Genomic DNA, 25,866 nt, shown 5'->3' on the forward strand with positions numbered 1-25,866 from the left:
AGATACTGCAGTAACATAGTAACATAGTGTACATCTTGGGGACTGAGTCCTGCCTTGCTCTCCTCACCCTAATCCCCAATCCCTGCTCTGGGCCGCCCCTTCCCCGCTTTGCAGTGGGAGCCCAGCAATCAGGCCACACGACGCTTTCATCCTCTGCTCCGTGAGCTTTTATTCCTGGGGTGGCGTCTGATGATAAGACCAGACGTGAGGGAGGGGACTCACAGATTCTCCGGCGCAGGGAAGGGTACACGGTCAGGGCCGGGGTCTAGACTGACCAGCGCATGCAGGGACCAGTGGGGCCGTGGAGGCAGTGAGGGATCGTTGGGAAGGAGCCCAGGCTGGTCTCCAAGTGCGGATGGTCAGTGCGTGAGTCTGGAAGCCCCGACTCGGGGCCTGGAAGGCGGAGGGCAGTGCTCTGATCTCAGCGGCCCTGGGCCTGGAGTCTTTGCATTTGCAGGATCTGACTCAGAATCCGCTGTACATCTTCATCCATCTGACCCTGGGGCGGGAGGTGGAGAGAAGCGGAGAGAGCCTGGGCGTTCCCCACCCCCTCCCCAGCTTCTCCATTCCCCTCCCCGACCCCCCGCCCCGGAGGCCATGAACCTCTTCCCTTGACCAGCGTCCCATTGTACAGATGGGGACACTGAGGCCCAGAGAGCAGCAGTGGCGCACCCAAAGCCAGGGTGACTCACCTGAATGGCGTAGAGGAGGTGGCTCCTGTACAAGGCCACCACTGCACTGTGGTACCTGGCAGCTTCCTGTGGGTGTGGGGAGGGCGCTCAGAAAAGCAGAACCCCCTCCAAGATATGCCAGAAAGCCCCCTTTGCACCCCGAGCCCCTAATTTGATGGCAGGCGCCGGCGTGACAGTGCTGCTTGCTAAAATACTGAACTGTTTTCCTCCCACGCCTGGCCCATGTGCCCAAACTCCTGCCTGCCTGTCACCCTCCTGGGACCCCTGTGCCCGGCGGGTGGGCGAGGCTCTCACCTCCAGCTGCTCCCGTAGAGCCTTCACCTGGCTGCGAAGGGCCTCCACCTCCGAGGAGCCTGGGGCTCCCGGCTGGTCCTTCAGTGCCTCCTTAAGACTGAAGACTTCCTTGGAGAGCTCTGTGATCTGAAGTGGGATCAGGGGAGGGTCAGCTAGCACCCCGAGGCCGGGGCTGGGGGCGGGGGACCTTTCCAGGCAAAGGACAGGCCTTGGAGGGAAAGTCTCATCCTAGAGGTTAGCAAACTCTGCCCTGCAGGCTGAGTCCGGCCCATCGGCTAAGAATGGTTTCCACACGTTAAATGGTTGAGGGGGAAGAAGTCAGAAGAAGAATGACATTTCACGACATGTGCAAATTAAACCAAATTCACATTTCCATGGCCAAACGTAAAATTTTATTGGCGCACGGCCAAGCCCATTCATTGTCACGGCGTCTACAGCTCCTGCATCAGCGGCAGAGCTGAGTGCCGTGGCCAACCAAGTAAGGCCAAAAACATTGACCGTCTGGCCCTTTACAGAAAAAGCCTGTGGATCTTGGAGTCCCGGAAAGTGAAAGCGGAGACAGACAGAACAGGAGGGCCGAAAGCAGCCTGGCCTGGTGGGGCCGGGTCAGACAGGCCAGGGTTTGGGTCCTTCTCTACCCTTTCCCTGCTGGAGATCTTGGGAAGATGACTTAACCCCTCTGAATCTCAGTTTCCTCATCTTTAAAGAGAATCACACTTCTCACCTTGGTAGGCTGCTGCGATTAAGTTTAAACTGTGTCAGCAAACAGCAGGCACTCAATAAATGCTGGGCTTTATTGTTATTTCTATAGATCAGAGGTTCTCAACCAGGGGTGATCCTGCCTCCCGGGGATGCCAGGCAATATCTGGGGACATCTGTGTTTGTCACCACTGGGGGTGCTCCTGATATCGAGTGGGTAGGGGCCACGAATGCTGCTCCACACCCCACAGTGCCCGGGATGGTCCCCCGCAAAGAATAACCTAGCCCCAAATGTCACTAGTGCTGAGGGGGAGGAACCCTGCTACAAATAAACCATAATCCCTACCACAATTTTATCTTCATTTTACAGAGGTGGAAACTGGGGCTCAGAGAGGTCAAGTGACTTGCCCAGGGTCACACAGCAGGTTGGGGCTGGGTGACTCTGTGTGCTAAAGCACCTGGGGCTCTGGGGGTCACATCCACTGTCTAGTGAGGTGCTGTGTGACTTCGAGACACTCAGTTTGCCTCCTGGAGCCTCTGTTTGCTCATCTGGAAAATGGGCTGATTTCCCAAGACACTTTCAGTTGGGACATTCTTAGATTCCCTCCAACATCTGTCGAGTGGGGGGCCCCCTGACTGAGCACAAGAAAAGGGGACCCACCTTCTTGTCCTTCTCCTTGGCCCTCTCCAGGGCCTCCTGGGCACGGCTCTGGGCCTGGCGTGCCCTCTCGGCCTCGGTACGTAGCCCCCGCAGCTGCTGCTCTGCGGTGGCCAGCTGGGCCTCGGCCGCGTGCCGTTCACTCTTCATGAATAGCGCCTCCCGCTGCACCTGCGGCCCAAACCCATGTGTGACCCTGAGGACGTCTGGACCCCAAAGATACCTGGACCCCAAAGATTCTGACCCTTCTATTTTGGTCTGAGGCTATTCAAGCCCATTTGACCTCAAGGAATTTGATTCAGGGAAGTTCTGGATTTCTTTGGGCATGATGAACATTCTGACTCTGCCAAGCTGTGTGTCCTTAGACAAGTGACATAAGCTCTCTGTGTCTCAATTTGCTCATATGTAAAACGAGGATAATAAGAGCCTCCACGTCACAGGGTGATTGTGAGGATACAATGAGAAAATACATGGAACACACTTAGAATGGTGCTTGGCACACAGTAAGTGCTATCTTCAAGTTCGTGATGTTGTTGTTGTTGCTAGTATTATTATTACATAATGAACGTTATTATCATTCTTATTACAATATAACCAATGTTCTTTCCTCTGCCAGTGGTGTGAAGGTTTGCAGATTTCTTACAAAATGAAGGAAAAACAGAAGAGTCTGGATGAAAAGCAAACAAATGCCCCAAAATTGATGACTGCATTTTCACAAAAAATATCAAGATCAGAGCAGTGTTAGATTTGCAAAAACTGATCCTGGGGGGATCACTGGTCTTTATAGAAATAACAGGTCAGGGAAAATGGATAATAATTAGATGTTCACTTAGTACAGACTGGCTATACCTTAACAATTAAAAAAAAAAAAACTAAGTCTGAATCAAATCAGACTTGCAAAATTTACCCACAAAAGAAGTGATCATAAAGGAAGGTAAAATTTAGAAAATAGGGCTTCCCTGGTGGTCCAGTGGTTAAGACTCCACGCTTCCACTGCAGGGGGCACAGGTTAGATCCCTGGTCGGGGAACTAAGATCCCTGCAAGCAGTGCAGCCAAAAAAAAAAACAACAAAAACTAGAAGAGCATGTTCTTGGAACAATAATCCCGGCTGCAATTATTAATCACTGTCCTAAGTAAAATTAAACCATTTAATTTTCATGTGAGGACTAAGAACTATTATTAGCTCCATTATACAGGTGAGTAAACAGAGGCATGGAGAGAAAAATGCTTTCCTGATGACAATTAACAAATGTGGCTTTTTATTCACATATTTGTTAAAAACAGCTGCTAGGGGCTTCCCTGGTGGCACAGTGGTTGAGAATCTGCCTGCCAATGCAGGGGACACGGGTTCGAGCCCTGGTCTGGGAAGATCCCATATGCCGCGGAGCAACTAGGCCCGTGAGCCACAATTACTGAGCCTGCGCGTCTGGAGCCTGTGCTCCGCAACAAGAGAGGCCGCGATAATGAGAGGCCTGCGCACCGCAGTGAAGAGGGGCCCCCACTTGCCACAACTAGAGAAAGCCCTCGCACAGAAACGAAGACCCAACACAGCCATAAATAATAAATAAATAAATAAATAAAAATTAAAAAAAATAAAAAATAAAAATAGTGGTTCCCTCTGTTTAAAAAAAAAAACAAAAAAACAGCTGCTAGGTTTTTTTGCGGGATGTGTGTGTGTGTGTGTGTGTGTGTGTGTGTGTGTGTATTTAAGAAAAGAGATGGGGTCAAAAGATCCACCTTCAGGACTTCCCTGGTTGTCCAGTGGTTTAGAATCCTCCTTCCTCCACTGCAAGGGGTGTGGGTTCGATCCCTGGTCAGGGAACTAAGATCCCACATGCTGCGGGGCAACTAAGCCCAGATGCTCTAGAGCCCGCGTGCCACAACTAGAGAGCCCGTGCGCCGCAACTACTGAGCCCGTGCACCGCAACAAAGATCCCACATGCCGGGGACTTCCCCAGTGGCACAGTGGTTAAGAATCCACCTGCCAATGCAGGGGACAAAGGTTTGAGCCCTGGTCTGGGAAGATCCCACATGCCGTGGAGCCGCTAAGCCTGTGCACCACAACTACTGAGCCTGCGCTCTAGAGCCCACGAGCCACAGCTACTGAGCCCATGTGCCTAGAGCCCGTGCTCTGCAACAAGAGAAGCCACCGCAATGAGAAGCCTACGCACCACAACGAAGAGTAGCCCCCGCTCGCCGCAACTAGAGAAAGCCCGTGCACAGCAACAAAGACCCAACACAGCCAAAAATAAATAAACAAATAAATAAATAAAAAGGAAAATGGCAAAAAGGGCTAACCATTAGAAAAAATGATGGGACCAAAATGGCCAAAAGGTTTTTAAAAAGAAAATACCAGTTGAAACACCCAGGAGGTCAGAATGGCTGCAGGGTCAAAGGTCCACCTGGATATATCGCAGCGTCAAGTCTCTGCAGGATTGAAACCGATGGGGTCGAAACATCGCATGGCTGTGGGGTCAGAACAGACCACCAACTGGCTACCGGCTGTGCCCGATGAGGATCCCGCCACGCTCACCTGGAAGACCTCGGCGCTGGTCTTCTCGTGGCGTCGCCCCAGCTCCTCCAGCTGCCCCTGCAGCCGGGCCACGTCGGCCTGCAGGGCACCCACGATGCGCTCGTGCTCCAGGCGGGCCACGCTGCCCACACGCTCGCGCTCCAGCTCTGCCCGCAGACGGGCAGCCTCCTTGCCCGTGGCCACCACCTCCTGCTCCAGGCTGGCCGCCCGGCCCCGCAACTCCAGGGCCTCCTCCTGCAGCCGGTGATGCTCCGAGGCCGGCACCGCTGCCTGGCGGAGCCCCTCGGACGCCTCACGCAATTCCGCCAGGCCCCGCCGAGCCTCCTCGCAGGCCGCGGCCAGCTCGGCGGCCCGGGCCTCAGCCGCGTCCCGCGCCTGGCCCAGCTTCACGGCCGCGGCCCGCTGCTGCTCCCCGGCGGCTGTGGCCGTGGCCAGCTGCTCCCGTAGGGCCTGCAGCTCCCGGCTCAGCTCCAGCCGCAACTCCTCCCGCTGGGCCAGCTCTGCCCGCAGGCCCCGAGCCTCCTCCTCGGCCAACAGCCGGCCAGCCTGGGCCTCGTCCAGCCGGGCCGAGGCCGCTTCCAGCTCCCGGAGGCGGCAGTCCCGGTCTCGGAGGTCCTCCCGGGCCTGCTCCAGGGCGGCCCGCAGCTGGCCTGTGTCACCGCTGCCGACCCCGCCAGCCCCACCGCCCTCGGCCTCCGCGGGCTCAGCCTTGCCGTGGGCCGCCTCCAGCCCGGCAGCACTGGGGTGCAGGGCGGGGCCTGGGGTGACCCTCGGAGTCGTGGCCTCCACTCCCGTGGCCTCCGTTTTCATGGTCCCTGTGCCTGTGAGCTCTTCTGGCACAGCACCTGTTCCACTGGCCTTCCATTCTGGTTCCTCTGTTTTCATATTTGTGGACTCTGCTCCCGTGGCCTTTGTTTCTGGGTTTCCTCCTTCTTCTAGAGTTTTCGTTTCTGTGACCTCAGCCCCTGTGGCCTTTGTCTCCAAGCGCTCGGCTCCCACACCCTCCGTTTCCGTGGCCTCAGCGTCCGTGGGTCTTGTTTCCGTGGCCTCAGCCACCACGGATGCTGCTTCCAAAGCTCTGGCTTCCATGGTTTCTACTCCTGCAGCCTCCTCATCTGTGCTCTCGGCTCCATTAACTCTGGTTTCCGGAGCTGCAGTGCCGTTAAGCTCTGTTTGCACCGGTCCGTTTCTGGTGGTCTTGGCTCCCGGGCCTTTGCCCTCCCTGGGGGCTGCCTCCTCTTCTCCAGGGGCCTCCTGCGCTTCCTGTTGCTCCAGCGCCTGCAGGGCCTTGGCATGCTGCCTGCGGAGCTGGTCAAACTCAGCCCGGAGAGAGTCGTACAGCGCCAGAGGGATGACCTCGGCCAGACTGCCAGCCTCCATCTCGTCCTTCTCGAAGTGCTCCAGGATCTGGTGGGGGCGGGGGAGCCGGGCAAGAGCTGAAGTGGCCATGGGGGGCACAGGGCAGCCATGCCACTTTCCCTGTCCACAGACTCAGCCACGTGCCCGCCCAACCCCCCGGGGAACAGCCCCTCAGGTCCTCAGGTCTGTCCCCACCCAACCCTCCCGGGCCTCGGTTTCCCCACCTGGACCTTCTCCATCAGCTCCTGGTTCTGTCTGGTGAGCATGGTCACCTGCTCCTGCAGCGAGGCCAAGAGCTCCTGGGCCGATGGGCTTAGGTGCTTGGAGAGCAGCGCCTCAGCCCCTGGCAGGGGACACAGAGTCAGGCCCCAGGGTCCTGGCCACGAGGAATGGGAGCTGGGGGTCTGGAGCCATGGGTCAGGGCCCCTGGGGCAGGCAGGCTTTGGGGAGTGGAATAACTCATGGGGCGGGCCAAGCTCCCTCCCAGATGCAACCTCTCTCTGTGCCTGTGGGTCAAGGCTCCAACTCCTGGGGCCCCAGACGCGACGGGTTGGGGAGGGCAGGTGGGAGCTCACCTGGGAAGTCGGGCAGCTCACCCTCCTCGTCCTGCAGGGTGGCCACGTCATAGCTCGTGTTCTCCCTCTCATTCTGGTGGGGGGGCGACCAGGGTCCGGCTCGGGGTCCTGCCCTCCCTCCAGTCCCCGTGTCTCCCCCAAGTTTGTGACCATAACCCCAACAACTAGGGGTGTACGTGCCACCTGGGCACAGGGGACCAAGAGAGGGATGGGAGTGAGTCCTTGAAAGGGTGTGTCTGCAATTCTGTGCGGGGCCACGGCTGTCTGCCTGTGTGCGAGTACCTGCAACAGTGGTTCAGGGTCTGTGGGTCTGCGGTGAGCGTGTGTGCGCGCGTGTGTGCGCGCGTGTGGGCGTGCACAGTGGCCCCGGTCTCTCCTGTGTGAGTCCCCGTGACTGTGTGTGATTTTGCACTTGTATTTTAGTCTGTGGTGTGTGACCGTTCTGTGTTTGTGTATGTGTGCATGTGCGTGAATATGGTTGTGTACATGTATCTATGTTTGTGTAATTATGTATTTTGAGAAATACTTGTGTGTGTACATGTATTTGTGGGTGTGTGGCCTAGGTGTGTGACTGAATGAGAAATATCTGCTGTGTGTGCCCAAGTATTTGCTGTGCATGTGTGATTATACACCCACAGATGTGTTTGTTGTGTGTTTGCCTGTTGTATGTGTAAGACCACATATATACAAGCGTGGTTGTTCATCTCTGCATGTACGTGAGTATGTGTGATTCTGTGTTTTTAAAAGTGTCTATTATGTGTACCTGTGTTTGTACGTTTGTCTGTTCTGTGTTTGCATGTGTGTGAGACTATGTGTATTAGTGTGATTATCACGCAGCTGCAGCAGAAGAGAGGCCCTTCCCCCTGGTGGCCCCGCCCCTGGTGGCCCCGCCCCTAGAAGCCCCACCCCTGCCCTGCTCCCCGCTGGGCCCACCTCCAGCAGGGACAGCCTGCTCTGCAAACTTTCCACCTCCCGTCCTAGGCTCTCCTTCTCCTCCTGCTTCTCTGCCAGCAGCTGCTGTAGCTCTTGCACCTGCAGGGAGGGGGTGGGGGGCTCAGTGGGCCTCTGGGGGAAAACACTGGGCAGCTGGCAGTCCAGCTTCCCCCCACCTTCCACCCTACCTGTCTCTCCAGGCTGTGGAGGGAGCTGGCCTCCGCCTCTGGCAGCTGATGGAAGAAAGGGGCCTGGGCTTGGATCTGGGCTGGGGGGCCTCCCTGGCCCACCTCCTGCTTCAGTGGCCCTCCATCCCAACCACAGATGTCCTCTAGCCTATTTTGTGCCAGACCCCCTTTGGGGCCACTAATTCATTTATTTATTCATTCACTCACTCACTCAAATATTCATCCATCCAATAAATACTTATCAAGCATCTACTGTGAGCCAGGCACTGTCAACCGTGCCTGCCCTCATGGGCTTACAGTCGGATGGGTGAATATGAATAAAATATATGGTACATCTAATAGCAGTAAGTGCTCTAAATAAAAATAAAGGGAACTGTGACGTGAGTGGGGGTGTAACAACTTTAAATAATTTGGGTAGGGGAGGTGTCTTTGAGCAAAGACCTGAAGGACGGGAGGGAGGGAGTCATAGGGACATCTGGGAGAAGGTGTTTCTGGCAGAGGCCACAGCACGTGCAAAGGCCCGGGGGCAGCACCCTGCCTGGCGTGTTGGAGGAACACCGAGGAGGCCCGTGTGTCTGGAGAGGGAGGAGAGGTAGGGTACCCCCAAAATGGTACCTGCCGCGGGCTTAGCCCGAGGCCCGTGTCTCTGAGGCCCCTCACCTCCTGCTTCCTCCGTTCCTGGTGCTGCTCCAGGCCCCGGATCTTCTGCAGCAGGCGGCCCCTCTCCTGTCGCAGCCGCACGATCTCCTCATAGGCATCTTGATCATCCTGTCCCCCGACCCCGGGAACCCACCACCTTTACATGAGGCCCAAGGACTGTATCCTCCCATACCTGAGCCAGAGCTTTCTCCCCATCCTGCCTGGAGGCCCTCCACGCCTCCCCCCCAAGGCCAGGGCATCTCTCACCGGCATCGGGATATTGGCAGGGGGCTGAGGTGCCTTCCGCTTCTTGGGGGCCCCTTGCTTTTCATGGCTGGACACAGAGTTCTGGGGGGAGGGGGAGAGGGGGTACATGGGGGACATGCCAGCCTCCCACCCAAATAAACCAACACAGCCAACCCACTCTCTGTCACCAGCCCCAACTCTGCCCTCACTTCCTGTGTGATCTCGAGTGAGTCCCTGCCTCTCGCTGGTCCTCACTTATCCCAGCTTAAAAGGGGGCAAGACCACATCTCCTGAGAGTTCTAAATTTTATGTTTTACCCTCTGCCCCTCTCCATGCCCTGGTACTTTCCCCAGCTAGACCCAATTGTTTACAATTCTTTCCCTATGGAGCTGAGACGCTGTAGCGCCGGAAGAGGGAGAGAGGCCAGACCTGACTCCTTCACTGACTGCACCAGCCCTCATCCATCTCAGTTCCCTCTGCCATCCCACCCTAGCCCCATGATTTGGCCCCATCCCCCCACTGTTCTCACTGAGTCTTGGGAGTTATGCTGTGGGTGCTGCTGCCACCTGGTGGCAGTATACCCTGAAGGTAGCATTCTTCCCAAACAGGTCCTTCCAGGTATTAACCCTGAGTCAAGGGTCCATCTCTTCCTTCTCTTCCCAGGGAGCTTGGGGCAAGGGGGAAGGTAGTGTGTGCACAGGGAGAGGGACTTGTTCGCTGCTTAGGGGTCCATACCTGAGACGATGCCTCGCCTGAATCATCCTCTGGGAGGGCAGGGGAGAGAGGGAAGCAGGGTCAGGCACTGCTCTAGGGATTCCATTCCTAGCCCTAGGAAGGGCATTAGTGAGCCCAGGGGACTTGAGGGGGCTCCCACTTCCCCCCAGAATCAGGACTTTTAAGGTAGGGATCAACCATTTTGACAGAATACTAATAGGAGGGGCCTTGAAACTCTCAAAAAGAGAGAAGAGTGGCATCTCCAGGATGGGGCAAGTGGAAGGGCCAATTCTTAGGAAAGGTAAAGATCCAAGAATATGGATGACCCAGGAAAACAGAGTTGACCCCTAGGCTATGCTAGAAGCTCTGGGGTTCCTCAAAACTGTGCTGAGTAGTGTGACGGGAGCAATGAAACCTCCTATAATACAAATAGGGGTACCTTGAAACTATCCACGGTAGGGAGGGAGAGAAAGGGGTGACAAGAAATTACCTAGAAGATGGAGGAGGGTGCTCAAAACTGTTCAGAGGTGGGGTTTGCATACCGCTGGGTGGCGAGGGGCGCTGGGCGGCCTCCTGCAGGAGGTGTAGGATGAGTTTGTCCCCTGCCAGGGCGCCGTAGTGAGCAGCGTCCTGGCCCAGCGCATCAGTGATGCCCGGCTGGGCCCCACCCTGCAGCAGCACCTCCACTGTTTCGGGGCTGGCTCCCTCACAGGCCAGCATCAGGGCCGTCCTACCAGAAGAGGAGGCTACTGAGGGGGTGAGGACATTTTCAAACCACCACACCCTCCTCAACGCCCAGGCTGGGTAGGGGGAGGAGGACAACTAGATCCCACACCCAGAGAGGTTAAGAGACTTGCCTAAGTCACACAGCACACAATGGACTGGCTGAGAGGGGAGACGCTCACCTGCCCTGAAGGTCCTGGTCATTTGCAGCAGCCCCTTGCTGCAGGAGAAGGCGGCACAGATCTGTGTGACACATCTGAGCTGCTATGATGAGGGGTGTTGCACCCAGCTGGGGGAGGGGGTTGGGAGAGGGATGAGACAAGGCATGAGAGAATGACTCTGGGAGGTGGGGAAGCCTATGACGGCCCCCAGGCTTCCCTCCAAATCTTCGTACTTTTCAAAGGGTGCCTGGGATGCTGCCACTTGGTGGCAGCATACCTCAAATGCAGTATCTTTCCCCACAAGATCCCACAGACTCACCCGATCTCGGGGATTCAGACGTGCCTTGAAGGAGCAGAGCATTTCTGAGCAGGAGATGCAGCCGCCAGCCGCTGGAAAAAAGAGAGAAGGGTGGGTAGGAAGGGCATGGCTTTGACATCTTCTGGGGGCCTTCTGCCTGAGTGTGATTCTTATCCTTTATTTCATGAGAAACTCCCACCTCCCCCAGAAGATCAGTGACAAAGATATGACTCCTATTTTACAGATGAAGAAACTGAGGCCCAGCCAGGCCCATGGTCACCCAGGGGGGTCAGAGAAAGAGCCAGGATGAGGACCCAGGTCTCCTAATTCCCAGTCCCAAGCTCTTTCCACATTCCACCGTGGGTCCCTCTTAGGGTGGAACGTTTCACTGATTTTCATGTATTTAACCCCTTTTGATTCAACCAGCATTTATTGTGTACCGACTACATACCAAACCCTCATACACAGCGTGTTCATATTTACTAGAGAGATCAGACCTCTGCTGAGGTTGGGCAGGCTTCTTGGGGTTTGATCTGAGCTTGAGTTTTGATGGTGAAAGGGGGAGGGTAGAGGTCACTGCATGGGCATGGACCCTGAGGCAGGGAGGAGCTTGGAAGGACTTGGTCATCAAGGAAGTAGGACAAGGTGTGTTATGTCCAGAACCTCAAAGAGGGAAGGAAGGGCTTTGTGCAAGGAAGTGTTGCTTGAAAACCACTAAACTCTTGGACTTCCCTGGCGGTCCAGTGGTTAAGACTCCGCAATTCCACTGCAGGGGACGCGGGTTCGATCCCTGGTGAGGGAACTAAGATCCCACGTGCTGGGCGGCACGGCCAAAAAGATAAAATAAGAAAAAAAGCTAAAAAAAAAATCATCAAACTCTATATGATTACCTGCTGTGTGCCCAAGGACTTATGGGGTTTTGTTTGCTGTGGTAATTCCATTGCTTAGAACCCAGCCTGGCCCACAGTAGGTTCTCAATAAATATTTATTGAAAGAAAAAAACCATGGAGCTTCCATAACGTGATCAAAGGCTTTGCCACCACTAGGTGGCAGCGTACTCCAACTGCAGGGAATGTTTCAACAGTGAATAAAACTCCAAAGCAAATGTATTTCACGCTCCCAAGAGGATAGCCGTTTCTTGAGTCATCAAGTGAAAGACATTCCCGAATGTCATGGGCACGGTGGACAGACGTTGGGCTGGGCCCTGGCTCAGGTGGGTGGGTCCCTTCCCTCCCTCGGGAAAGGAATTTGGATTTGATGACTATGAAGGCTGCCTGGACCTTTGGCCTTCCTGAGATTCCCTAGGAGCTCCTTGAAGCAAATTATACTCTGGTCACCCTCTGATCGTCCTCACCCAGGCCCAGCATACAGTAGGCTGTGCTTCGGGGTCAGACGGCCTGGATCCTCCCCACTTTCTTGCTGATAAGCCTCAATTCCCTTGTCTGTCCCAAGGTCATCGTCCATGGCTCAAAGGGTCACTGAGGATAATGCAGAGCCCAGTGCCTGGCACACAGTAGCGGCTCCGTGAGGAAGGAGGTGGAATGTCCTAGGCAGGTCCCCAGAGCCCTAGGTAGAATAATTCCCAAGCCTAGCACCCTCCGGGCCATGGTGGCCAGGGCAAGGCCAGGCTGCACCCACCTGCGTGATGCAGGGCCGTCCACCCACTACTGTCCACAGTATCCACCACGCAGGATGCCTGGGGGGGGGAGGGGCGTGTCATTGGAGGTGGAGCCATCCCTGTTTAGGAGCCATCCCTGTTGCCTAATTTCTCTAGGAACTGCCCCTCCTTGGGCTCTGCTGTATTTCAGGCTCCTTGCCTCCCCCCTTCTCCCCTCCCACCCACCTGCTCTGTGGAACCCACTTCTCACAGGCCCCCAAATGACTCTCTTGGCTTTTATGAAAATTGGTGAGAAAGAGGGATTAGCTGGGAGCCCAGGGGCAGCCGGGGGTTCGGGGAGAAGCTGGGCTCAGGAAATAGCTGGTATTGGGAGTATAACTTGGGTGTGGGAAGTAGCTGGACACTCAGGGAGTATCTGCTTGTCCAAGGAGTAGCTGGGACTCAGGAGTAAAAGGGGCCAAGGAATACGAAGGATTCAGGGGGTAACTGGGGGTTCAGTGAATTCCTGGAACTCAGGAGTAGTCAGGGCAAGGGAGTATCTGGGGTTGGGAAGTATCTGAGGCAGGAAAGGACATGACCTGCAGTAGTTGCTTCAAGCACTGAGGGTGCCCATACTTGGCGGCCAGGTGGAGGGCACTGTAACCTGAAAGGGAGAGAGAATGTACTACAGCTTCAGATACTCAGGGAACTTCCAGTTGCCCCCCCAAACCTGTGTCAACTACTTGTGATGACTCTAACAAGTCCCCAAACCCAAGTACTGCTCAAAACCGTGCTACTCCCTGGGGCCAGAGACTCTCCAAGCCTCAGCTAGTAGGTGTCCCAGACAATCTCATCCCAGCTACACTCCACATCCATCCACTCCTCAAGCACTACTGTCCCCAGCTACTCCCCAGGTGCTCAGCTACTCCCCAGGTGCTCAGCTACTCCCCAGGTCGCCAGCTACTCCCCAGGTCCTCAGCTACTCTCCCGGTCCCCAGCTACTCCCCAAGTCACCAGCTACTCCCCAGGTCCTCAGCTACTCCCCAGGTCCCCAGCTACTCCCCAGGTCTCCAGCTACTCTATAAGCTCAACGACACCAAAGTGCCAGCTATGCCGCTTTCTTTGATGCTCTACAAATCCCCAGTACCCATACATCCTGGCTCCTATACTTGTTGCCCTGAAGCTTCAGATGTGGCTATGCCCCATGCCTAGCTATTCCCTGAGTCCCAACTACTCCCTCTGGCCATGCCTTCTATCGCAGTTATCCCTCAGGGCCCTAGTTAGGTCACACACCTAGATTCTCCTTTTGTCTCAGCTACTCCCAGAGCTCCAGCTAACTCTAAAGCCCAGCTACTCCATGCATCTCAAATACTCCCCTCCAAAAAACTGTACTTGTTATTCTCACGCCCCCGGATGTTCCTCAAGCTCAGATGCTCCTCTGTTTCCATTACTTCCTCTGACTCAACCACTACCTGAGTCCCAGCTCTCCCCAATCCACAGGTTGACTCACTCTGTTTGCTGCCGGCCATGGTCTCCATCCTTGGGTACCACAGCCTGACTCGCCCCCGTGCCTCCCTGGGGGCACTGAAGAGAACCCCCCTTTTTCAGCAGGACACGGAGGCCATGAAGCAGGGCCTGGCTGGACCCTCAGGCTGGGCACCTGGTCCGAGTTCCTCTTCCCTCCCCCAGGGCCCGGCGGGTAGTACCTGCCCCGTCCGTGCTCATAACGTTGGCGCCAAGTGTCAGCATCGCTTCTAGACAGCTGGCTGCACCCCTCGTGGCCGCCAGGTGGAATCTGGAGGCCAGAGGTCAGGGGTCAGCTGCAGGGTGGCCACCCCTCAGCCATCACACCCCCAGGAGGTGGGCACTCACGCGGACTTGCCCTCGGGGTCCAGCTTCGTGGGCACCAGCCCCTTGCGGGCAATCAGGGAGGCCACCCGTGCGGCATCATCGTTCTCCACGGCCTGCAGCAGCCGCTCGTCACTTTTGCCCCAGTCCTGGCTCTGCGGGGCACACCCAGGGGAACGTGGGACTGGCGGCCACTGCCCCTCCCCGCTCCCCCAGCAGGGGCTCCGGGCTCTCACCGCCCGGCCTGGGCACTTGCCTGGCGCCTGCCTCTGGCTGCCGGCTTCGGGATGGGGCAGGGGCCGCAGGGTGGGCAGGAGCCAAGGTCAGTGGGGCTGAGCCGCAGCTGCCGGGGGGAGTGGTCCTGGGTGGGGGCCTGAGACAGCATCCCTCAAGCCTGGGTCCCCAGCATCTGCCCCCCAGGTCCATCGCCCCAGCTGTCATACACCACTTCCACCATCGTCCCATTAAACCATCCCCAGATCAGCCCCTTTCAGCATCTTTCCGAAAAGTTGTCCCCCAAACCTAGGTCCCCAGCTCATCCCTTAGTGAAAGCCACCTTTCCAATATCACCTCACCATATCCCTTTCTGAACTACCCTCTGAAGTCTTCCCAAAGGAACCCCTAAAAAGGTTGCTTCGATGTCTCTCAGCACCATCCTCTGCCATCTGTCCTTTGACTGCCTCTGAGATGCCACAATTGTCTCCCAAATGTCCCAAGATCTGAAATGCATTCCAAAATGTCTTCCCCAAATTCCTGACATGTTCTCCAAAATCATCCCCCCAATGACCCCATCATCTGTCCCCAAATTGTCCTCCCCTAAAATCTTTCAGATGTCCTCCAAAATTGTCCTCCAAATGTCAGTATCTTTTCCCAAAAAAGATCACCCAAAACAGCACCCGAATTGTCCCCACAAATGATCCCATCCAAAACTGTTCCCCAAAACTGTCCCTCTAAATTCTCCTGTGTCCCCATCTGTCCTCAAAACTGTCCCCCCAAATGTCCCATCCATCCCCCCCAGTCTCTGTCCCGCCCCCTCCCTCCTCCCTGATCATCCTTCGCGGGTCTCGGGGTGGAGGGTCTAGGCTCTGCGCGGTCAGGGGACGGGGAGGGGCGGGACGGGGAGGGGAGGAAGGGCCCGCGCCCGCCCCGCTCCCGCGCCCCTTCCCCCGGCCCTACCGCAAAGGAGGCGGCGGCGCAAAGGCACAGCTGCTTCATGGTGTCCAGGGCGCCGGGCGGCCGGGCGGCCGGGCTCCGGGAAGTGACCAGAGGGAAGGGCCCGCGATGCCGGGGCTCGGCCGCCCGGCCCGCGCAGTCCCGCCAAGCCCCGCGCCAACCCTCGCCCGCGCGCCCCGCCTGCTGCCCCCCTCCCGGCCCCTCCCCTACGGGTGGGGGGGAGTGCCAGGGAAGGGGGCTGGGCTCTGGGGGAGGGGCACCGCGGTGGCCCGACCTGACCTTCTTGCCACCGGGAGGCTGAGGCAAAGAGGGCCAGGCTCCCAGGATCTGCATGGACCCGCCTGCGTTCGTCTCCGCCTCTCTGGGGAGGGGGGGGGGAAGAGGGGGAGTGTGGGATAGGGGGGTGGTCTCAGGTGACTCCCGGTCTGGCACTGCCTCTGGGCTATCCAGGCTCTCCCTCACTCATTCATTCACTCACTCATTCATTCATTCATCATCCACCAGTGGGGCTCTGCAGTCTGACAAACCTGAATTTGAATCCAGGGCATCCCCCCCCCCCGCCACGCCCCCTGCCCTCCACAAACCCGCATTTACCATCTATAAGATCGGCCCAGATACTTACCTGCTTTGGACTTCACTTTCCTCATCCGGGAAATGGGTTTCATATTAAACAGTGCCTACTGCAGAGGGTTACTGGGAGGACTAAACGAGATGCTATGTATGGGGCCTGGAACATAGTGCGCCATAAACACGGATTCAAAGAAAGATGCGGTTGGGCTGTGTGCATATCTAATACTGAATCCTAGGGACGCAGGACATAGTAGGTGCTCAGTTAAACCACTGAAAGACAGAGAGGACACAGCCTTTGGATCTAACTCCAAGGGGCTGGGAGGGTCTGTGTTCTGCTGGTTTTCTCAGACTGGGAGCCCCTTGAGAGCAGGGTCCCACTGAGGCCTCCCTGGCAGAGGCCAGGGTGGGGTGGGCAGTTGGTGAATGTTTGCTCAGTTAATGTGTGACTCACAAGGCCAAGCCCTCTGAGCCATGTGTATTTCATTCATTCAGTCCACTCGTGCTACAGGGTGCCTGGCACTGCACTGGGCATTGGGACTCAGTGGTGACGAAGACAGATGTCCCTGCTATCACTGAGGTCCCTGGAGAGACAGACACACCCATGGATTTATGAACCAAGGTGATCAGGGCTATTAAGAGGGAAGCCCAGGTGAGCTGGGAGCTCAGAGAGGACTCTTGATATCATCTGGGGAGTCAGGGAGGGCTTCCTGGAAGAAAGGACATCTGAGCTGAAACTTGAAGAATGGGCAGGAGTTGGGGAGTGGCAGGAACAAGATCATGTTTGGGAGAAATCATGAAATAAATTGCTCTCCTGGACCAGTGTGGTAGCCTCTGCCCTGGTCCAGGACCTGGGGCATGGGGTGGGGTGGGGTGAGGGTGTGCATACTTAAGGGTGGGGCAGAGGAGGAGAGGTGCTAGCATAGGAGCTGGAGGAGGGGGTCCTGGGAAGGAGGGGGAAACCGGGAGTGTGGGGTGTCAGGAGAGCCACAAACGGTTCCAAAAGTCAGGATAGTCCACTGTGTTGTGGATGCAAATTCAAGAAGGGACCAGGAGAAGGGACAAGATTGGGATTACAGGAGAGAGAAGGGATGTGTGAGGAGACAGGCCTTCAGGAGCCCAAATTTAAGAGCAATGACTGCTGACAGGCACTGGGGCTTTGAACCCAGCTTGGCCATTGTATAGTTGCTGTGTGACCCGGGGCCAGCCATTCTCCCTCTCTGGGCCTCAATTCTTTAACAACGGGATAGATAATGGAACGAACACTACAGAGCCGGGTTCCTCCACCCAGAGGCACTGCTGACACTTCAGCCTGGTCATTCCCTGGGGTGGGGCCATCCTGGACTCTGTGGGGTGTCGAGCGGCACCCCTGGTCCAGAAGCACACCCCCCCACCATGTGACAACCGTAAATGTCCCAGGGATCACCCAGTGTACCTGGGGGCAGGATCACTGCTGTTGTCCGTGATTATTCTTAGACACCTTTAGGCAGATGGAGGGAGAGGTGGGGGCAGGTAAATGGAGAGTCTGCTGATAAGCAATTGGGGAGTTGGAAGGAGGGTGTTAAGGGCTCCTCTCTCCTCTTACACCGAGGGGGGGTGGTGTGACCCTCTCAGGCTTGTCCAGAGAGGAGACTGAAATGGATCTCCCAGCTCAGGCCTCGGATTTCCAACTGCCCTCGTCCTGTCCTTCTGGATGCTAGACAAGCTCAGAAGCCCCCTGCAGTGGGCCAAGGGCGTCGCTGTCCCGGTAGGGGCTTAGGCCAAGTCTTAGCGTCATCTCACTCCTCTCTCACCCCACACCCAATCCAGCAGCCAACCCCACCAGCTGTAAACTACGTCCAGGGACCCCTTCTCACCCGTGGTCCAGCCCCATCACAATTCTATCTGGAGGTCACCTCCTCCCAGGACTCCCTGCTTCTGTTCCCCTCCCTGGTCCACCAGCTTCCTAAAGCCTGCATCAGAGCATTTCTCTTCTGCTCAGAAGCCTCCAGCGACTTTGCTCGGCATCAAATGCTAACTGCTCACAGAGCCCAGGAGGTTCTATGGCAAGGGGTCCAACTGCCAACTGAGGTCCCCAGGGCTGGGGGGGGGGGGGTGGCAAATCCCAGCCCACCCCACCCCCACCTGGTTTGCTCCAGCTCAAGAGCTAAGAATGGTTTTTACACTTATAAGTGGTCAGGGAAAAAAAAAAAAAAAATCGAAAGAAGAGTAATACTTCCTGACACATGAAAATTATATGAAATTCACACTTCAGTGTCCATAAAACAAGTGTTATTGGGATGGGGCTATGCCCATTCATTTTCAAATGGCCTATGGGAATTCCCCGGTGGTCCAATGGTTAGGACTCCATGCTTTCACTGCCGAGGGCCGGGGTTCAATCCCTGCTCAGGGAACTAGGATCCCACAAGCTGTGTGGTGTGGCAAAAAAAAAAAAAAAAAAAATTTACTTTCTGGCCCTTTACAGGAAAAATGTGCCTAGCTTTGCTCTAAACAATCCTCCTTGTCAACTCTCTGAACTCATCTCCCTCTACCTTTCCCCTGGTCCGTGACATCCTGCCGCAGTGGCCTCCTTTCTGGTCCTCAGACAGCTCTGCCCACCTCCGGGCCTTTGCCCTTGCTGTGTCCTCCACCCGGAATGCCCTCCTTCCTCCACTGCCCACAATGCTGATTCCGTTACTGTCTTTTGCACTGGAAGACACCTCTTCAGAGAGCCCTTCTCTGATCACCCCTTGTCACTCTGACCCCTTAGTGGGGTGTTATCTTTCCTTCATCGTTCTTATCACTACCTGACGTCATCCTGTGTACCTTTCTGAAAATATTGTTTCCTCTTGATTTCTTCACAGAATGTCACCTCTGCACAGGCAGGAATTTTTGTCCCCCTTAGTCACTGCGGCTGGATCCCCAGCAGGTACCGGGTATAGATTTTGAAGGACCCGGTGCAAAATGAAAATGCAGGGCCCCTTGTTGAAAAATTATGAAGAATTTCAAGATGGGGAGAAATGAGTATGAAACCAAACATGGGGCCCTTCTGAGTGGCAGGGTGTGTGTGTGTGTGTCTGTGAAGCAGGCCCTGATCTCCAGCCCACAGTAGGTGCTGAATAAATGTTTGTTGAATGAATTAAAGAAATAGTGACTCATTTAAAATAAGGTCACATATCTAATATATATCTATATGTACATTTGTTCATTTCAAGAGTACTTTTCAAGGCATCCTAATAATAAACTACAAGCTACAAAATTCAGTCAATCCCCTAGTGCCTGTGTTGATCTAATAGCAATAAACTACTTTGTTCAAACTGAAAACAAAAAAGAAAAAGAAAAAGAAACAGTGACTCTGGGAATAAAAGTGAGGGAGAGACAGACAGACAGATTTTCCAAAAAGTGTTGAGGCACCGGGAGTCTACGAATCTCTAAAATTTTCTACAAATCCGCAATCTTCTTCCTTGTAGGATTTTTCTAAAACCTGAAATAAGGGCAGGAGGTTGATGGGAATCCAAAAACTAGGCTCCCGGCTCCAGTTAACTCCCATCTTTTTTTTTTTTTTTTTTGGCGGCATCGCATGGCATGTGGGATCTTAGTTCCCCTAACGAGGGACCAAACCCGTGCTCCCTGCATTGGAAGCACAGAGTCTTAACCACTGGACCGCCAGGGAAGTCCCTCCCATCTTATGGATGGAAAAACTGAGGCCCAGAGAGGGGGCGAGAAGGCTCAGAGCAAGTAGGGCGCTCTGCTGGGACCTGGCAGAGCAGGCTGTATCATGAGAGAAGCAGAAAGGAACGGGGAGGGCGCGCCGGGCAGGTTGTGTGCTGAGAATGGGACACGGAAGGTCCGGAGAGATGGAGACCGGAGGTGGAGGCGGACCACTGCAGTCGCGGGTGTTTGCTTTCTTCCCTCGGGGCAGCCGAACAAAAGCTGAACCTGACTCCTGCATTTGGCAGAGAAACCGGAGCCTGGCAGGTAGAGGGACTGACGGGGGTGGGGGGCGGTTTTGGCGGGGGAATGGAGGACCAGCTTCTCCTCTCTTTCCTCCCCCAGGCCTCCCATCTGCCGCGCCCGCTCCAGCACAGGCGGGCTCTGCTCGCTGCCCCCGCCCTCCCTGACATACCCAGAGACCCTCACACCCAGGCTGAGGTTTTAACACCCCTCTATTCCCGCCCTCCTCATCTTGACTCTGTGCCAGGCACCTATCAAAACACACCCAGGTCCCAAATTAGGTGTTTTTTTGTTTTTGTTTCTTTTAGAGGCACAAACGTTTTGAAGGATTGGATTTCAACAGGACTCTGCTTTTGAAATTCAACAATCGTATGGTTTGGTTTACCACTGGCTACAACTTCTCGGGAATTTTTAGCAGGAAATGCGAACACTAACTAGGAATCGATTTCAAACGGGATGAAAATTTTAGGATCGTTCTGCAGTGAATGAAGCTAACCCCATGCCACGTTTTGTAGGGATTAACAAACAATTTATTCCTTGCTCTGGTGCCCTCTCTCTCTCTCTTTCTTTCTCTCTCCCTCCCCCTCTCCCTCTCCTTCCCTCTCACTTCAATCAATGCACTTTCCCCCCCAACCAAGGCCCAATAACACAGCCCTAGTAACACAGGTGATCCTAGTAACACAGCCCGCGGAGAAGGCAGGCATCTCACTTCCTAGCTGTGTGACGTTGGGCAAGTTCCTTAACCTCTCTGGGCATCGTTTACTCATTTATAAAGTGGAGATAAAAGCTCCTACCCTACATGATTGTTATGAGGGTTAAAGGAGCTGACATCTGCAAAGCACATGGAAATCTCCTTGTAGTGTTTGAAAACAAATAAATAAAAACAAAAATGGGATGAAATAAAAATGAGTTCAACGACATTAAATGTAAATTTTAAACGTTAAAATAAACAAAATGAAAGGAATGTTAAAATTGATAAATAATAAAAATGCATTTAAAAATCATTTTGAGGGGGGAATTCCCTGGCGGTGCAGTGGCTAGGACTCTGAGCTTCCACTGCAGGGGGCATGGGTTCGATCCCTGGTCAGGGAACTAAGACCCCACAAGCCGCGCAGCACAGCCAAAATAAATAAATAAATAAATAAATAAAATAAAAATAAAATAAAATAAAAATCAGTTGGGAAAACTTTGGAAGGCCAGAGAATGGCGGAGATATACGCAAAGTCACCGAGCTAGTCAGGGACAGAGGAAGGATTCGAACCTAGAGCCACCTGACTTTAAAACCAGGCTTGGGACTTCCCTGGCGGTCCTGTGGTTAAGACTCTGCTCTTCCACAGCAGCGGCCACGGGTTCGATCCCTGGCTGGGGCACTAAGATCCTGCATGCCGTGCAGCACGGCCAGAATTTTTTTTTAAATTAAAAAATAAAACCAGGCTTGTTCCTCTGCCCCGTTTTTGACATTCAAGGACTCCTCGGGCTGGGCCCTCTCGGGTCTCAGCTCCCCCTCACATTCTCTGCTCCAGCCAAAAGAACCTCTTCATCATCCCATTATGTCCCTGTATCAACCAGGCTCTGCCCAGCCTCCAGACCTTTGCTCACACTGGTCCCCATCCCCCTCCCTGTGTGCCTTCACTTGTCTAAATCTTCCCTGTCCTTCCAGGCTCCGCTCCAGCACCACCTCCTCCAGGTAGCCTCCCTGATTGCCTTGAGCCTTCCGGATGGGAAGGCCCTGTCATGGGAGAAAGACCAAGGGCTCTAAAGTCAGACACGTGTGGGTTTGAATCTCCCTGTGGCCACTTTACTCTGTGACCAGGAGAGGTGAGTTAACCTCTCTGGACCCTGGTTTCTTTGTGCTGTAATTGGGAAGTTTAGCCTGACAGAGGCCAGTGCTCAGGAAGGCTGGCTGCCAGACTCTACATCTGAATGCTCACTTAGCTTCTGTGACTCCGTGCCCTGGACCAGCCTGCACACCGGCAGGGACTAGTGGGGCCGGGAGGGAGTGGGTAATGAATGAGGAAGGAGCACAGTCTCTGGAAGTTCACAGCCCAAAATATAGCTGCAAGAGAAGCCAGCAAGACCCCACCTCAGGGTCTTTGCACTGGCTGTTCCCTCTGCCTGGAATGCAATTCCTGCAAATACACACATGATTTCCTCCTCCTTTCCCTTCTGATCTTTGCTCTAATATCAGCTTCTCGGTGAGGCCTTTCCGGACAACCTGCTTTAAAACTGCAACCATCTCCCCTGCCCCAGATGCTTTAAATTCCCTTTCTTTGCTTTCTTTGTCTCCCTGGTACAAAATATGCCTTTCACTTATTTATCTTGTTCAGCATCCATCTCCCCAACACAGCTGTCAGCTCCACAAGGGCAGGGATTTCGGTCTGCCCTGTTCACTGCTGTGTCATCTGTGCCTAGAACAGCACCCAATACAAATATTTGCTGAATAAATACTCAAAAGCAAGAAATCAGGGTCCCTGAGAAAGTGAGGCCCCAGAAAAGCAAGTGGTCACTGTAGCTGGGAATAGAGATCTTCCGGAAGAAATGTTCTTGGAGCCAAATTGTGAGGGGTGGGGAGGATCCGATGCATAGTAGTACAGGGAAGAGAATTGCAGGTGGAGGGAACAGCCTGGACAAAGGCATGGTGGCTGAAAAGCTTGAACAGGAAGTAATGTGGAGATCAGGGCAGCAGGGGGCTGTAGAGAGGAAAGGGAGGGGAGGTGGCCAGAGGCTAAAAGGGTAAACTTGAACCTGTGGATGGTGGGGAACCATAGAAGAGTTTTGAACAGGGAGGGGCTTGGTCATACGGAAGCTGCCAAAAGAATCTGATGACAGACGGAGGACAGCAGTCCAAGGGCCCAGTGGATCTTCAGCCAGGTCCTGGGGGACAGGAGCCTGAAGTTGGGGGACATTGGGCATCTCAGTGGCCTCAGACTCACCTCTGTCTTCTTAAATCGTGCCCGGAGGGTCTTCATGGCCAGTGTCAGGTGTTTCTCCTCTCCCCAGGCCACCTACAGAAGGCCAGGGGGTAAGGGACATCAATCCTGGTGGGCAGGAGAGTCGTCTGCCTCCCACTCCTCAAAAGTGCCACTTCCTCCTCCCCCCTGGCCATCCCAGCCCCTAGAGCCGGACATGGACCTATCCCATCTTCTAACTTCTGTGTGTCCTTCAGCAGGTCACTTGCCCTCTCTGTGTTTTACATCCCTCTTCCATAAAATGCAGGAAATAATCCCCTCCTAACCAACTTGTGGCCAGTTTCCTGTGAGGTCCCTAGCATAGAGCCTGGCAAACAGTAGGTGCTCAATAAATGTATCCCACCAGTATTCCCTGTTGCCCAAGTAGATCAGGCTTTTTCTGGTTTCAAGCTTTTATCTGTGCAGTTACTTCTACCTGGGATGCCTTTTTTTTTTTTTTTTTCCTTCTCTGGTAGACTCCTATTCATCCTTCACAGCCCAGTTCCAAAATCCCATGGTGTTCTGATCAGCTTTGCCTCTTACTAGTAGGCAGAACTCTAACTCCTCAAATTGGGTTCCCCCAGCTCTTCCTCTGCCCCACCCCTGGCTCCAGAGGCTGGAAGTGTCTGGACTGGTTCTGTTTTCTTGAATAGTTAGGGGCTCCTGGGGGGCCAGGCCCAGAGCCGAGGTGTCTTAGCACAGAGGCATGTTTCTTGGAAAGTCAGAGAGAAAATTCTTGCAGCTAAGTCCCCTTACACCAGCCTGGCTCCTGTGTGAGTGAGAGCATGGAGGCAAGTCACCCAAGGTGGGCAGAGGTCTGGGGTGATGGCTGCATGCGTGTGCACGTGTGAGCACAAGGTATGTGTGTGCATGCATGTCTGTCCAGCTTAGCCTGTTTTGTGTTTCGTGCATGTGCAGGTATAGAGGTCAGGCAGGGATCTCAAGGGGGCATTTTGCCAGGTGTCTGGCTAGGAATTCCTTCCTATGTCTGAGTGGGATTTCTGTTAAGACATATCCTTCACCTGTCCTTTCACCTGCTCACCTGCCCATGAATTCTCCAAATCATCTTTCCACCCATCCACTCACCTGTGCATCCATCCTCCCACCCAAGCGCTTCTACATCCACCCACTGTCCACCATCCGCCCAACTTATGTTCTCATAGTCCTCCACGTACCCTTCAACAGTGCTCTATCCACCATCCACCCACCATCCACCTGCCCATCCACCCACCATCCACTCATCCATCCAATCACCCACTGGCCACCACCCACCCACTCATCCACCCAACTCATCTTCTCATGGTTCTCCACGCACCCTTCAACCATCCTTCATCCACCACCCACCCACCATCCCATCCACCCACCCAACCACTCATCCAACCACCTATCTCCCTCAACTATCCACGCACCCATCCACCTGTGCACCCACCCATACAGCCAACACCCACCTACCATCCACCCGCCCATCCATCTACTGCCCATCCTTTCATTCACCCCTTCAATTTACCCCATTCAATCAATGTACCCATTCACTCACCACCCACCCCACCCTTTTTCTTTACTCCTGTCTAACGGACTCAATCACACCCAGGGCAGGGTGTAACTGACACCCAAGAGAGGAGTCCGCAGGTTGCCTGGGCAGGAGGGAATCCGCAGGCTGGGGGAGGGGGAAGTACCCTCATCTGGGGAGCTGCTTCCTGGAAGAGGTGATGATATATGAACAGGGCCTGATGGCTGGGCAGGATATTGAGCTGCAGCAGCAGACAGCCCTAGACAGCGCAATGGCTGGGAAGTGGGAGGTGCACTCATGAATGAGTGTGTGTGTGGGTGTCAGCGTGCCTCAGCATAGCTGGGACACACACCAGCCTTTCCTTTCTCCCACATGCCAGGGATCAGGGGCAAGGAGCCTGAGGCCCTAAGGGGAGCCTCCATCCCAGGCCTCCCTTAACTCGGTCCCCTCCTACCTCCTGCAGCTCCAGTGACTCCAGCACCAGGCCACTGTGTCCACTGCCAGCTCTGGTTACCTGCTCCCAGCTGGGCCACCAGCTCGCACCAGCAGCTCCCAGCTCTCAGCTCTGACACCTGATCAGCTCTGAGCGGGCAGCTGCCCCAGGGGGCCGGGGATGAGCAGAGGGAGGAGACAGGCTGGCAGCAGGGCTGTCTGTTGGCCAAGGGGCTCTGGTGGGAAGACACCGATGTTCTTCCCGACCATGGCTGGACGGATTTCAGTTTCTGGAGTGAGCCACCCTTTTCCTCTCTTCTCAGCCTTTGTACTTGCGGTCCCTATGCCAGGAGCCCTCTTTCTGTACCTCCTGTCACCCCCCAACTGGCTGATTCTCCCCACCACAATCGTACTCACTGTTCAGATCTTTGCTGCAACATCCCCTCCTCCAGGAAGCCTTGCTGGTTGCCCCCAGGCTGGGTCAGGCGCCTCCTCTGAGCTCCTTCATTGCCCAGTGCCCTCATTACAACCCACTCACACTAAGTCACCATTGCCCCGTCACAGGGTGCTGCCTGTGTTCTCCAGCGTCTCCCCAGTAAACAATACATTTCTTAAATGAGTCCTCAAGGCCTCCAGCCCCAGTGAGTGTGAGCAGTTTCCCCAGCCTCTTGGTAAAGTCAGGACCTGTCCTGCTGACTGGATAATGTTCAGATAACTTAGAGTGGCGTCCGTGACCCTCCCTAGTGAAGCCCCAAATTGCCACCCCCTGCGGCCCCCGCACACATGCACAGGTACCCTGCATTTGTAAATTTAGAAACTTATGAAATGTGCAGGGGAAAGAACCTTGGACTCGAAGCATAAGTCCTGGGTCCCTTCTCTCAGGCTCTGTCCTGTGAGGGGTGGGGTGCGGGGAAGGGGAGTATCAGTTTACTCATTTGTAAAAAGGGGAAAGAGGGAAACGATCGCTTGCGCCCCTCATTTTAGAGGTGACTAGAGAACTCTCACGTCGGCAGTCCCTTAGTTTCCAGCTCGGGTCACTGGACAGCCCTTTTCCCGCCACTCTCCACATCCCCAGCACAGTAGGAAGCTGGCTGCTCTTTGCCAGCAGTTAATAGGGCGACTGAGGCGTCAGCACGAGGCGCATG

At 54.9% G+C, this 25,866-nt stretch overlaps 1 protein-coding gene across 1 annotated transcript; it reads right to left on the reverse strand.

Moving 5' to 3' along the window:
• Positions 1-157: 157 nt before the first annotated feature.
• ANKRD24 (ankyrin repeat domain 24) lies at positions 158-25,194 on the reverse strand. Its single transcript, XM_068535031.1, has 22 exons — positions 25,139-25,194; positions 22,765-22,836; positions 14,415-14,501; positions 14,183-14,313; positions 14,017-14,105; positions 12,910-12,974; positions 12,352-12,409; positions 10,735-10,805; positions 10,437-10,543; positions 10,074-10,261; positions 9,553-9,581; positions 8,839-8,919; positions 8,593-8,700; positions 7,933-7,977; positions 7,745-7,843; positions 6,812-6,884; positions 6,461-6,579; positions 4,878-6,284; positions 2,347-2,514; positions 987-1,112; positions 693-758; positions 158-499 (listed from the first exon to the last, which is right to left on the reverse strand). Exons 2-22 carry the CDS (start codon positions 22,798-22,800, stop codon positions 422-424), a joined length of 3,231 nt encoding a protein of 1,076 aa, XP_068391132.1. The 5' UTR covers positions 22,801-22,836; positions 25,139-25,194; the 3' UTR covers positions 158-421.
• Positions 25,195-25,866: the final 672 nt, after the last annotated feature.

Source organism: Eschrichtius robustus, chromosome 2 (assembly GCF_028021215.1).
Source record: "Eschrichtius robustus isolate mEscRob2 chromosome 2, mEscRob2.pri, whole genome shotgun sequence".
Classification (NCBI taxonomy): domain Eukaryota; kingdom Metazoa; phylum Chordata; class Mammalia; order Artiodactyla; family Eschrichtiidae; genus Eschrichtius; species Eschrichtius robustus.

Coding starts and splice junctions, on each gene's coding strand:
- ANKRD24 (XM_068535031.1), bottom strand. CDS start 22,800: ATGAAGACCCTCCGGGCACGATTTAAGAAGACAGAG. Junction 7,844..7,932: donor TCCACAGCCTGGAGAGACAG/GTAGGGTGGAAG, acceptor CCCTCCCTGCAG/GTGCAAGAGCTACAGCAGCT. Junction 759..986: donor CTCTACGGGAGCAGCTGGAG/GTGAGAGCCTCG, acceptor CCACACCCACAG/GAAGCTGCCAGGTACCACAG.